The 12,408-nt window shown below is 33.3% G+C and overlaps 2 protein-coding genes across 2 annotated transcripts; one reads left to right on the top strand and one right to left on the bottom strand.

Moving 5' to 3' along the window:
• Nucleotides 1–803: 803 nt before the first annotated feature.
• LOTGIDRAFT_193035 (hypothetical protein) lies at nucleotides 804–6,355 on the bottom strand. The gene is made up of 9 exons (XM_009061655.1): nucleotides 6,263–6,355; nucleotides 4,489–4,647; nucleotides 4,080–4,137; nucleotides 3,712–3,761; nucleotides 3,462–3,549; nucleotides 3,106–3,208; nucleotides 2,565–2,632; nucleotides 1,893–1,985; nucleotides 804–1,620 (listed from the first exon to the last, which is right to left on the bottom strand). Exons 2-9 carry the CDS (start codon nucleotides 4,632–4,634, stop codon nucleotides 1,558–1,560), a joined length of 669 nt encoding a protein of 222 aa, XP_009059903.1. The 5' UTR covers nucleotides 4,635–4,647; nucleotides 6,263–6,355; the 3' UTR covers nucleotides 804–1,557.
• A 754-nt stretch (nucleotides 6,356–7,109) lies between these two features.
• Nucleotides 7,110–7,874, top strand: LOTGIDRAFT_125219 (hypothetical protein; the record flags this gene model as incomplete). The annotated part of the gene is made up of 3 exons (XM_009061654.1): nucleotides 7,110–7,189; nucleotides 7,362–7,442; nucleotides 7,784–7,874. Coding segments are annotated over 3 exons (252 nt in total), but the record flags the coding sequence as incomplete, so codon positions are not given.
• Between the last annotated feature and the right edge of the window lie 4,534 nt (nucleotides 7,875–12,408).

Raw genomic sequence — 12,408 nt, 5'->3', positions numbered from 1 at the left:
ATTTGACAAAATTTAACAATGTAAGGAAGTTTTTCCATTCTCTAGTAAAGTAAGTTTGATATTTTTTTATATTCTCTACGGTGGCTCACATACGACATATTTCACTTTTAATTTTGAATTAAAAACATTTATTTTCACCTAGGTAATAATTATTTTCACTAATTAAAAAAAAAGTTTTTAATTCAAAATAAAAAGTGGAAAATGTCGTTTGTGAGCCACCGTAATTCTATGATATCCATATAAACTGTGTTAGGGGAGACCGGGGCTAGTTGTAACAATTTTCATAATTTCTGCTATTTTACAAAAACTAACCTTAATATATGAAAAGTGATTTGTGTTTTTGGAAAAGCCTAAACGACTCTTATCTTTTGTGCAAAATCCTTTTTCTAAAATACAATCTTTTTTTAAGTTGATTAAAGAAGAAAGTTGAATTTTGTTTGTTAAAACTTACCTGTGTTGGGGGTAACTTATAACAGACCACGTGATATAATGTATATTAACTATAAAACACTTGTAATCTCAAATGGTGTCTATTATTTGAAAGTTAAAATGACGACTCGTCTTTTCTTGAGACTTGGCCATGTATAGAAAAGACATATATAGAAAGTGAAATTCCCAGTAAGTGGTATTTTTGCGGGAATTATGCGATTTCTTACATTTTTATAGTACTTCGGAAGACTATTTACATATATTGAAGACTCAAATCAACCCCTGAAAATATGTCCCTGCCCCTGCCTATGTCGATTCTAAGTGTTTTCCAAGTGGTGTTATTCAATTCCAGCTTCATAAAACAAAATCTCAGAATGTGTTAAATTTCTATTTTAATATTAAATAAAATCTATTTACAAGTTTTATTTTTTTTTACAAAAATTCAGAAATAACAATAACAATAATAGGGGAGATGTTAAAGGGGCATTCCCAGATGATTATTTTTTAAAACATAGAAATAATTGTTGTTCAACTGGAAAGATGTCCAACCAAGAAGCATAGAAAACAAGCACATCGATTACACAAAGGGTATTGAGCCATAAGACACTAAACAATTGATGCTATAGCAATACAAAACAGCACATTGATTTCACAAAAGGTATTAAACCCCTGATGCTACAGCTATTTCACAAAGGGTTTTTAACACATAATAAACAACATTTAGCTATACAAATGTACTAGAAGCAAATGTACTGTGATGCTACAGCAATAAAACCAGCATATTGATTACACAAAGGGTATTGAGTCATAAGACACTAAACCCTTGATGCTACAGCAGTGAAAAAAAGCACATTGAATTCACAAAGGGTATTGAGTTTTAAACACATAACAAATGGCATTTTGATATATAGCAAAGGTTTTGTGAGTTTAGACACATGCAAGAAAGATTGTATTGATTTCACAAAGGGTACCGCGTCTTAGATTTCTAGCCCTTGCTCCAACTAGTCAATGATGATTAGCTTGTGTCATTAAGTAATTGATATACACAGTTTAATTATACAGAGCAATTGGTGTTCACAGCATATATAATTTTACAGAGTACGGAATACGAATGGTGTAAAAAGTTTATTATTTTGTACACGGCCAGTCCAATCCACCACAAGCAGCTGATATAATAAAATACAGTATCACCTAAAATTATAACCAATAATTTATCATTTATTCAAAATGGGAGGGACTTATAACAGCTTGGGCATTCAAGTACGACAAGAGGCTCTAATTTTCCTCTTTGCACACTTCATTGTCTGTCTTCATGCTGCTAAGAAAAGTCTAAACAGTAAGTTGTTATTAAATTGCACTAAAACCTAGTGTCAGAAATTAACATTGAAAAGTGCCATGGATAACTGGGTATAAGCTCCAATTTCAACAGTGAATATAGAAATTGTCAATTAGCTTTAACTTACGATAACAACAAGGACAATAATAATAGTTATTTTAATATTCTTCCACCATAACGATCTGGCTAAACCTCGACTAGTCTTTTTAAACGATATTGCCTGAAACACATAGAAATTTCAGATAGAAGTTTGCATAATACTGCAGGACTGTTGATTTATATGTATTTGCCTGTCCGGTCTGATTGGAGCTCTTTAAAAATGACTGGCTGATGAATCAGACTTTCTTGATGAAAATAGAATCTTCAATGGTGCTCCAGGCATGACTTGGAAGGTATTATAAAAAGGTACTATCAATGACACCAATACACAGATTTGAAAAACCTTTTAACAATCACTTTAAAACCCTGGTTCCCAACCTGGGGTGTTTTTCACCCCCTGGGGGTGTGGGACTAGGGTGTCAGGTGTGTGGCCAACTGGTGTAGGAGAAGAATTTATTTTGAATTAATAGAGCACCTCACATTATCGCATGCTGGAAATGTGGATGAAATTTTTTGGGGGTGTGAAAGGTTCAGGTGGTTGCTACAGGGTTGTGAAGGCTGAAAAAGGTTGGGAACCACTGCTTTAAGAGGATATTAATATTCAATATAAGCAGTACTCAGATCAAAAATTTAATAATATTAAACCTCATTGTTTTACAAATACTTGGCCAAAAACCCTATACAGAAAAATAGGACTTACATTGGCACTCAAATCATCTGTTTTATCCACCAATAATTCTAGTCTCTCACCACGGTCAGCTATTTGATCTGTAAATACAACAAGTGATGTTTGTAGTAAATCATTTAACTTGTATGTAAAATACAACAAGTGATGTCTGTAGTAAATCATTTAACTAGTATGTAAAATACAACAAGTGATGTCTGTAGTAAATCATTTAACTAGTATGTAAAATACAACAAGTGATGTCTGTAGTAAATCATTTAACTAGTATGTAAAATACAACAAGTGATGTCTGTAGTAAATCATTTAACTAGTATGTAAAATACAACAAGTGATGTTTGTACTAAATCATTTAACTAGTATGAAAAATACAACAAGTGATGTTTGTAGTAAATCATTTAACTAGTATGTAAAATACAACAAGTGATGTCTGTAGTAAATCATTTAACTAGTATGTAAAATACAACAAGTGATGTCTGTAGTAAATCATTTAACTAGTATGTAAAATACAACAAGTGATGTCTGTAGTAAATCATTTATCATTTAATATAAAACTTACCTATATTCCTCACCATTATGCCTTTTAATTCATCCACCTGATTCTGTACATTGCCTAATTTATCCTCATCCCCAGTCCCCCTTCTCTCTTCTATACTCACTTTCTGTATGGGGAAATATCATTAAATGTCATTAGCCAAGTGGAGTCTCTAAAGGGATACTGAATGACAGCAAATTTCAGTGTGGTGTCAGTCAACAAATTGAGAAAATAGCAATTTAGTATTTGTTATGTAGACTCTCTAAAAGGAAACTTTACTGGTATAGCCAATTGCAGAGTGGCATAAGTTTTTAGTCAGAATTGACCATGCATATATCTGGACATGGAAAATGAATGAATGAATTAATGAATAAATTTACCATTTGTGAAGCCATAACTCTAGAAAATTCACTGTTCATGGCATAAGGTAAAGCTGTTTGAGCACGAATTCCATATTGGGACTGAAACCTTGAGAAAAACATAATAATAATCATATTGGTATGTACTAAAGAAATTTAAACACATCAGTACACTTCAATGACTTTAACTTAAAAAGTGGTTTACACTGATGAAATCTGTCAAAGTTTCAATTAGAATAATCATGTATCAGAAATTAAAAATTCCAATTACCTTTTTTTTATATCGTTAAGATACAAGAATGCCTTTGATCTATCAAAATCCTGGAAAAAAAAACAAAAACAATTCCAAAATCTGTACCATCTATATTTTGGAAATAAAACTAATCCCAATTTTTATAAGTTTGTTGGATCATGAATGACAAGTGAAGTAACCTGCACAAAAAACAAGAAAAAAAACATCTAGATCTGTGTTGTGATCTGTTTGCAAATATTGAAAAAATCTCAATTTCATTACAAGCTTAATTGCTGAGGAGATGAGCTTCTGTGATTTACATTTGAGTAAAAATTCTAATCATTTTGGGTGCTCACTTCTGTTCAGAAAATTCCTGATTTTTGTATCAAAATAAAGTTGGAACTTACGTCATCTGTGATACAGAGATAAACAATTTTATCTTCGCAAATATAGTGGAATAAATAACTAAAATAGAGAATATAGATATCAGAGAGCAACCCCTTCCTTATAGTTTCCTTTCAGCACATACCTTAGCAACAGTCAACTTTTAAACTGCCAATCAAAGCAATAATATAACTTCTATGATACAAAAATAACCCATAGAATTTAACATTGGACATGCCTTATATTCAATTCTTTCAGGGTTTTCCAATTAAAATATGTTGATTATTAATCAATGATTGATCGATAGTCTGCCATCATTAATCGATCTAAACTTCATAATCGATACCCAGTCTGACAAGCAGTCTGACAATGAAGTAATCTGCAGTCATGGTCAAAGCAATGAAAGCTACGGGCAATAAAAACCACCCCTACCTGCCGTGTGAGTATGTCAACTTGGAATCTACGGGAGATATTTTAGCTAATATCTGTTCTGTAACTTGAGTAAAATTACCAGCACAACTGGCATATTTTGCTAAAACTGTCGCCCCTCGGGCAACTACTGCGAATAAAATAGGCATTGCCTTGGATAATCTGAAATAAAAAATGGCAAAATTAGCTGTCTGTGTTGACCCTACAAATAATAAGCAACCATTGCTTTGGATAATCTGAAATGGATTCATTGGCCAGTGGCTCCACAAGGTGGAAAATTAAGTTTTTGAATCAAAACTAAAATGTTAGGAGCTTCAAACACAAAATGAGATTCAAATGAAAGTTTTTTTTTTAAAGTGAATAAGATATGACACCTTTGAACACATAATTTGCTCTGATAGGACTCCATATCCAAATTCATTCAAAAAAAACCACATAAAGAAAAACTGCACACAAATAACTATCAAAACACTATAAGGTCCTATTGAGCTATAAGTCCTATTGACCTATATGTCCTATTGAGCTACAAGTCCTAATGAGCTATATGTCCTATTGAGCTACAAGTCCTATTGAGCTATAAGTCCTATTGACCTATATGTCCTATTGAGCTACAAGTCCTATTGAGCTATATGTCCTATTGAGCTACAAGTCCTATTGAGCTACAAGTCCTATTGAGCTATAAGTCCTATTGAGCTACAAGTCCTATTGAGCTATAAGTCACAATATCAATATCCAAAAATTTATCTCAAGTCCCAAGGAGCAATATTCTAGATGGTCATTGTCACATTGGGTCACATCCTGCATTCCTCTATTTCTCGAAAATTTCCAAAGTGCCACGGAACGATATTTCAGTCTTTCAGTTGAGCATAGTCACAATAAGCGAATAACTACTGAATTAGCAAAAACAAGTGATTTGGTCACGTTTCATGCTAAACTCCTTTACTTCAAACAACAAATTTCAAAGTGTAACTGAGCAATCTTTCAGTTGAGCATTGTCACAAAAGGCTAATAACTTCTGAATTAGCAACAGATACAAATGAGATTCGTAATGATATTACAATCAGGTGATGAAAGTAATTAGTTCGATTTTCAAGCTGGTAGACTGGTAACAGCTGCAAGCGAGCCTATGGATATTCAGCGAAGACACATGGGCAAATCACTAGACAATACAAAACATACAAAACAAAGCAGTTAATTTTTGATTTGAAACTGAATAAATAGTCATAGAAACTACTCTAATTTTCTATCATGCATCATTGAAAAATAATGAAAACAACTCCTTAGTTTTTGATAAGCATTATGTTTTGTAAAATAGACTCCTGTTATGTTACACTCACAACAGGTATGGCCTAAATATCATGGTCAAAATATTGAGAGCAGGATTTAGCGAGACATAATCTATTTAGCGTTTAACAACTAGAAACCCCAATGAAGTTACTGTAGGGTATGGCATGAATTTCGACCAATCAACGCCAAGATGACAATAGGTTTTGTAACAAGATTGTGCTGCCCACCCACTGCCTTCTTTAAAATCCAAATATAATCCAAGAAAGCTATTACCATTAAAAACATGTTCTTCTTATTCAAACAAATCTATGTGTCTCAGAAAAGGAAAATGTTTAGATACAGAGTGAAAAAAAAAGGGAATTCAACCATCATTGTCATTGCTATTTTTTGCCATTGAATCATTCATTGATTGGTGGAAATAAAACATCAAAATAGAAACATAGCATCAATATTAGAGCAATCGAAAGAATGTCATTGTTATTTTCAATACCTTGATCGCAAATACAACTAAATGACTCAGGATTTGAACCCTAGGGTTGAATAATTTCCTCGAATTTCTTCTTGTTCAATAATTTTTTTCTGCGTTTGTTTACTATTGAAGATCGGAAATGACAAAATGGCACATGACTTTATAAAATACGGATTATAAATAGAATACAAACTATACATACAGCTGCGTACAGAAAAACTATGACAATTTATTAAATTCGTTTTAGATTTGTTCAAAGTGTACTAAATTTATAGAAATAAATGCGCTGGTTTAGACAAAAAATTCATAATATCGAAAGTGGTATGTGCTTATGTTCAGAGTCAATCCGTAAAAGTTATTGACCGGAAGTGAAACAAGCATGTGTAGAAAATAAAAGTAGAGAAAATGGAACAAGAAAAAACAAGTCAATCTCGGAAACTTGAAGTGGTAAACGCAAGATTTGTCATTTTTTTAAAAGCAATTAAAATCTTAATAACAACAAATCAGTTCTTAGGGAACTTGAACCACTGTCTGTCTTGTTGTTTAATATTTTAAGAAATGTGATGCCTTGGTCAAATTGGCCACATGTCACATCGTACAGCTATTTATTCTTTGAGTCAAATCGGACCTGCGCAAACAAAAGCGGCCATTCACTTTCAATATTAATCTTAACTTTGACTTTGTTTTTGATTTTGACACTGATAGCATTGATATGCACTTATGTAGCAAAGATCTTTCTGATAATGACATTGTAATAGCTGATGCTGGAAATAAATGGAGTTTTACACCTTTCTTTTCTGCACCGTATGGGCCGTGAAATTTTGTCACTGTTTTATTGATATTGTAGATAGAGACTGGTGAGATAGAAGATGAATCTTGTAAAACATTTGTCATGCACAATGAAGATCATACCTTGGGCAATTCACTAAGATATATCATCATGAAAAAGTAAGTACTTGTATAATCAGTAGTCAAGTAGGTGCCACTGTCTTTCCAAATTTTCCCCATTGTACACTTCATATCTTCATTCTATTTGTTTAAGATATCATGATTCATTTCATGTCCACGTTTGTCTGTAAAAAATCTCTTTAAGAAATGTCTATGTCTTGTATTTTTTCAGTCCAGAAGTAGAATTCTGTGGCTATACAGTTCCTCATCCATCTGAAAATAAAATTAATTTTAGAATTCAAACTCGAGGTAAGTTAGTTAAAACATACAAATATTTCAGTTCTAAGAATGGTATGGTTTACAATACACTGAATTTAAAAAAATAACTAGTTGAAGGGTTTAACAGGGATTTTGGCTCTGAAATCTGCCCTATTAAATCCCTCTATTGACAAAGGAATTTCAATGCTCTAAAACTCATAATATTAGAGAACTGGATACCAGGAAAGCCTTTGTGTAAGCCATTCCCATCATAGAAAAATTTAAAGCACTCACTCAGATGCTTTTGGATTTGAAAGAAGGGTCAGTATACTGAGTGAATTAGAAGAAAACTTACAAATTCTTGTACAATGTGCTAACTGTTTATTTTTCAGGGAGGCCTGCAGTTGATATATTTAAGAAAGGTCTGGAAGATTTAAACAAACTCTGTGAACATGTACTTCAAACTTTTGAGGTGGGTTTTACTTAGCTTTAGATTGAGAATGGGGGTTGGGAGAGAAATTCTCAATGGTAACGGTTTTCACTCACCGAGAGAGCCACCTCTTGAACAGTGTTTTATGATAACAGTAGTGGAATATAAGTAATAGGGAGATTAGAGATTTAAACATGTCAATTTTGTTTTTTTCCAGAATGGTGTGAGTGATTTTAAAGAGAACCAATCAGATGATGTTGAAATGCTTTCTGCGGAACAGACGTGATGGTTGCTATAGTTACAATACAGACAATTTGATGTTCACATGGACCATTTGCCTCAGTTACATCTCCGGAACATACACAATTTTGTGGTCAAATTGACCTTTATAAATACGAGAGGAGCGGAGCCCCTTATCATGTATTATTAGCGGTATGAAATAAACTGGCTAGAGTGAAGCATGGTAGAAATAGTTAATTTTTACTAACACTATCATTAACATTGTTGTTGTCAATTTTTTGTTATGTTCATAATAAACTCCTTCAAAATAATGAATTAATTTTTTCATTGATAAAGCCAAAATAGTATTCCTGTCAAAAGCTTTATGGCCTGCCATTTTGCAGCTTTGCCAGTACTGCAAAGAGAGTCCTTCTGCAGCTCCATTTTTAACGTGTACAGCAGATTAAATTTTTATGTGTATCAGAGACACTGATAGCACCGATTTACAACATTCCTATTTTCAGTCAGACGTCTGTGGGTTTTGCAATTCCATGTAAACTGAGCGCTTTGTGGCGTCACAATCGTGACTTCAGAGTTATTATAACCCTTGTCATCTGGCGATTACATGGCTGTTCTACTAGTACTAGTTCTACATATTCTTCTGTGCGACGGTTAAGTTAAATTCATCTTCGCATAGCATCTCTGGCCTTTCCCGTTTTTCCCCATTTTTTCATTCAGTTTTTGGCTCGTGGTACACGAAGGAGTGTGGGGCACGATGAGCTAAGTAGAGTAAAAAATACGGTTCCTACATGTGTACCAAATTATAGTCCCTTCACCTTATCTATAGTAATTATTTTCATCCTAAATTATTTTTAGATACAATGCAATCAAAAATATATCACATTTGCTATTGTTACTCCAATTCACAAATGCATTTAAACATGAGATATGACAATGGTTTCATACATAAAGCAATTTTTATCAATTGATATTTAAAATGAAATTCTATTAATAAATTTTGACATTATAATAATCACAAGTGTATAATGTTCAATTGATTTGCAAAAAAAACCCGCAGGTTCAGTTTTTTGAATTTCTTTTTTATGTATTTGTTTATTTCAATTCATGAAATGAATGACTTAATTTCTAAACATTCTTAATAAAGCCATTCCAAATTCTATAGTTTTTATTTTTAACTTCTATAGTTTTACCAAAATAACTTACAAAACGTGTTATAACAATGCAGATAAATAAACGCAACATGAATCGTGTATTTCAATTAAACTACCCTAACTTTTATGTTTCAAAATTTCCGTATTTTTCATTTGATGTATTAAATTTGTATTAAATCAAATCTTTTGTGTCTTGTGTTTTGTTTTTGATACAATTATGAAAATAATCTGTGAAACTTTTGTACAAATCAGCGTGTGAATAGATGTAGGTTATGCGGTCTAAAATGTAGAATGATAAGGGTGCAAGAGTGTGGATGTTGGGTGGACTTTCTTGCTTCTAAAGTATTGATAACAATTCTCATAAGTGCTCTCGAGTGGTTCCTTACCCGTCACGCATGACCGTAGTAGTTAGCCAGTTTTCCTTTGGCTTAGATCCAAGAGTCAAGCTCCAAACAACTTTAAGATTTGAACTTTTTCTCGACCATGCAGTGCTTTCGAAAGTCGACCAAATTTTACATAGCCTTTACAAAGCGAATTTCTCGAAAGGGTCTTTTTAACCAAGTATTGCAAAAGAAACGCTAATGGATCTGTTGGTCAATGTGCTTTAAGGTGCTAAATGAAAGCACTGGTCGGGGTCACTAAGTTAATTTCATGATAAAAATGAAATGAATGAATGGAGTTTTACGTCCAACTGTTCTGCACCTAATCGGGCTAGTGAAGACGGGCAACAACATGCAGTGTGTGCCATGACCAAAATGTTGCCAAGAAAGCGGCATAAGCCTGCTCTTGTTAGATTTCCAACTGTCGATGAGTCGGCTATCACCAGTCATATCACCCTCCTCTGATGTTTTTCGCTTGTCTAGCATTAGTACCAGTCATAAATAAAACTTCATTATAATAATATATCAGTTTTCCAGTGAAAATAGAAATGTGTAAAAATCAACGGATTAAAGGATTGTTGTCCGAAGTCAGCTGTGAAGAAATCAATTGACGTTGAGTAGACGTTAATCCCTAATTAAACTGCAGGCTCCATGATTAGAGAAAAACGAAAGTAGAAAAATCGATCGCGTGGCTTTGTTTTGATTAAGGCTAATCTTTTAATTGTTCTTTTGCTTCTCGTGTTATTGTTTTTGATTGACAGTTAGGATTGGCTTATAATCAACAGGATCAAACAGCTTGTTAATCGAGACTTTATCTACCTGTAATATTCGATTAAGATTTTAAACATGACTGTAGTTAAAGGACCTGATAATCGAGTATGTTCTCAGATAGTCAAGGTTTAGTCAAAGTAAGTATACAGATTATTCCACTTGGGCATGATAACCGAGTATATTCTCCCCTGTATAGCCGATGTTTACCAGACGGCGTAGGGATTGTACATACAATAACATATTATCTTTTTGATAATAAAAGTACCTGATATTCGAGTATTTTATCACCTTTGTTGTCAGGATTTACCAGACGCTGATAGGATTTTATACACATGCGCTGGTGATATTAAAAGTACCTGATATTCGAGCATGTTCTTACCTGAATAGCCGTAGTTTACCAGACGGTCTAACAGTAATGACTCACATGTGAAGCGGAATAATAAAGTCAGAGCTTGCATTAATCAAGGGTGACATTCTATGAAGCGTGTCGGGATGTTTTTATACCTGTACAGGTATGTCGTGTTCACAACAAGTTTGACCTCCGTCAACTTCACACGCAGACGATATTTTACGAATTTTGTGTGTATCTGTTATATTTGAAACAAAATTTAAATATTCAACTGAAAGGAAAATTTATGAAGATTAGTTCTAGTACATGTACGTATTTTTTGGATTAATCGTAAACTTTCATTGCTATTTTGTGGATAACTGTCATTATTGTGCTTGGGTAAAACAATTTGGAATTTTGGATTTTGGGACATTTTGATTGTGCTCAATCTTTCAGTCCGTCTTAGTTTAAGCCTAGTACATTTAAAGTATCTCCTATTAACCGAAAAGTGCTTGACCATTGCTTTCGAAAGTATGACCGTTGTAAACGAGTAGAAGCTATTTACCTGCTAATGAGATAATTAGAAGAGTCTTCTTCAATATGGCAAATTATTCTCATGTCTACCGAATTGCTCTTCCAGTGCTTTCGTGAGTGAGACCGTGTAGTGCTGTTAGGACAGATATGAGATACAAGTGACCAGAGAGGTGGACAATAAGTGACCAGCGTAATGGCGATTATAACCAAGTTTTTATGCTGGCCCAACACCAGAGTTGGTAGTGCTATTTGTGGATATTACACTTTTGGTGAGTTTCTATTTGAAATATTTTACAATAAAGCTACCCCCCCCCCCCCCCCACACACACACCCTCATTCCTACATTCCCACCTAACTCGGACCAAAAACAACACGGACCCAGGCTATCAAGATCACTTATGAGACCAACTCCAGCTATCTGTATCACTTGACAAAATTAATATCCATTGTCCTGTTCTGCCATACTTCAACGAAAACGTACTTCAAGATCATTATTTACATTCTGAAATGTTTCAAATTGGCAGGGACCAAACTTACTGTCATTTGAAGTCGGCATTACGAACATTGTTAACAGTATAAACGAAAACATTTTCCAAAATCGCCACATCATAGAAAAATTTGGCGAAGGGAAAGGAAACTTTCAAAAGATGTAAATAAATTGTAAAAACGACAAGCCCCTGTGATTATTGAAACCCTGGTCCTATAATTAGGGTCGGCTTGTAAAAAATAGCCCCTTTGTGTTCAAGTCAATCCCTTGTTTAACGTGAATCATAGATAAGCTTCAGATCGAATCGAGATAACAGGTACCCTAATTTTAACCCTTTTAGCTCCCGTCGTTAAGATGCTATCTGTTGTTTATTATACTTCTTATATAAAAGTGTGGGTTCAAATCATAGATTAACCCTTTCTGTGCCCTTAACTCTTATTTTATTATTATTTTTAAAATGTAACATCCCCATGTATTTTAAGACCAGACAATCGGATTATATAAGATAATCATTATTAAACAACTCTAAATCGGCTTTTAAGGTGAATATTAATTATTTCCTTCCTTTTTTCGTCTGAGAATCCATTTTTTATAAACTTTGATTTGTACAAATTTGTAGTACAAATTTTATCTGTAAATATCGGAAAAGCTATATCGAAACTCTTGATATAAAATTAATTCGTGCAATATTCTAAGCGAT

The sequence above is a fragment of the Lottia gigantea genome (assembly GCF_000327385.1).
Source record: "Lottia gigantea unplaced genomic scaffold LOTGIsca_49, whole genome shotgun sequence".
Classification (NCBI taxonomy): domain Eukaryota; kingdom Metazoa; phylum Mollusca; class Gastropoda; family Lottiidae; genus Lottia; species Lottia gigantea.
This window is presented reverse-complemented; position numbering and strand designations above follow the sequence as displayed.

Coding starts and splice junctions, on each gene's coding strand:
- LOTGIDRAFT_193035 (XM_009061655.1), bottom strand. CDS start 4,634: ATGCCTATTTTATTCGCAGTAGTTGCCCGAGGGGCGACAGTTTTAGCA. Junction 4,138..4,488: donor TTGACATACTCACACGGCAG/GTAGGGGTGGTT, acceptor TCTCTATTTTAG/TTATTTATTCCACTATATTT. Junction 3,762..4,079: donor ATCTCTGTATCACAGATGAC/GTAAGTTCCAAC, acceptor TTTTTTTTCCAG/GATTTTGATAGATCAAAGGC.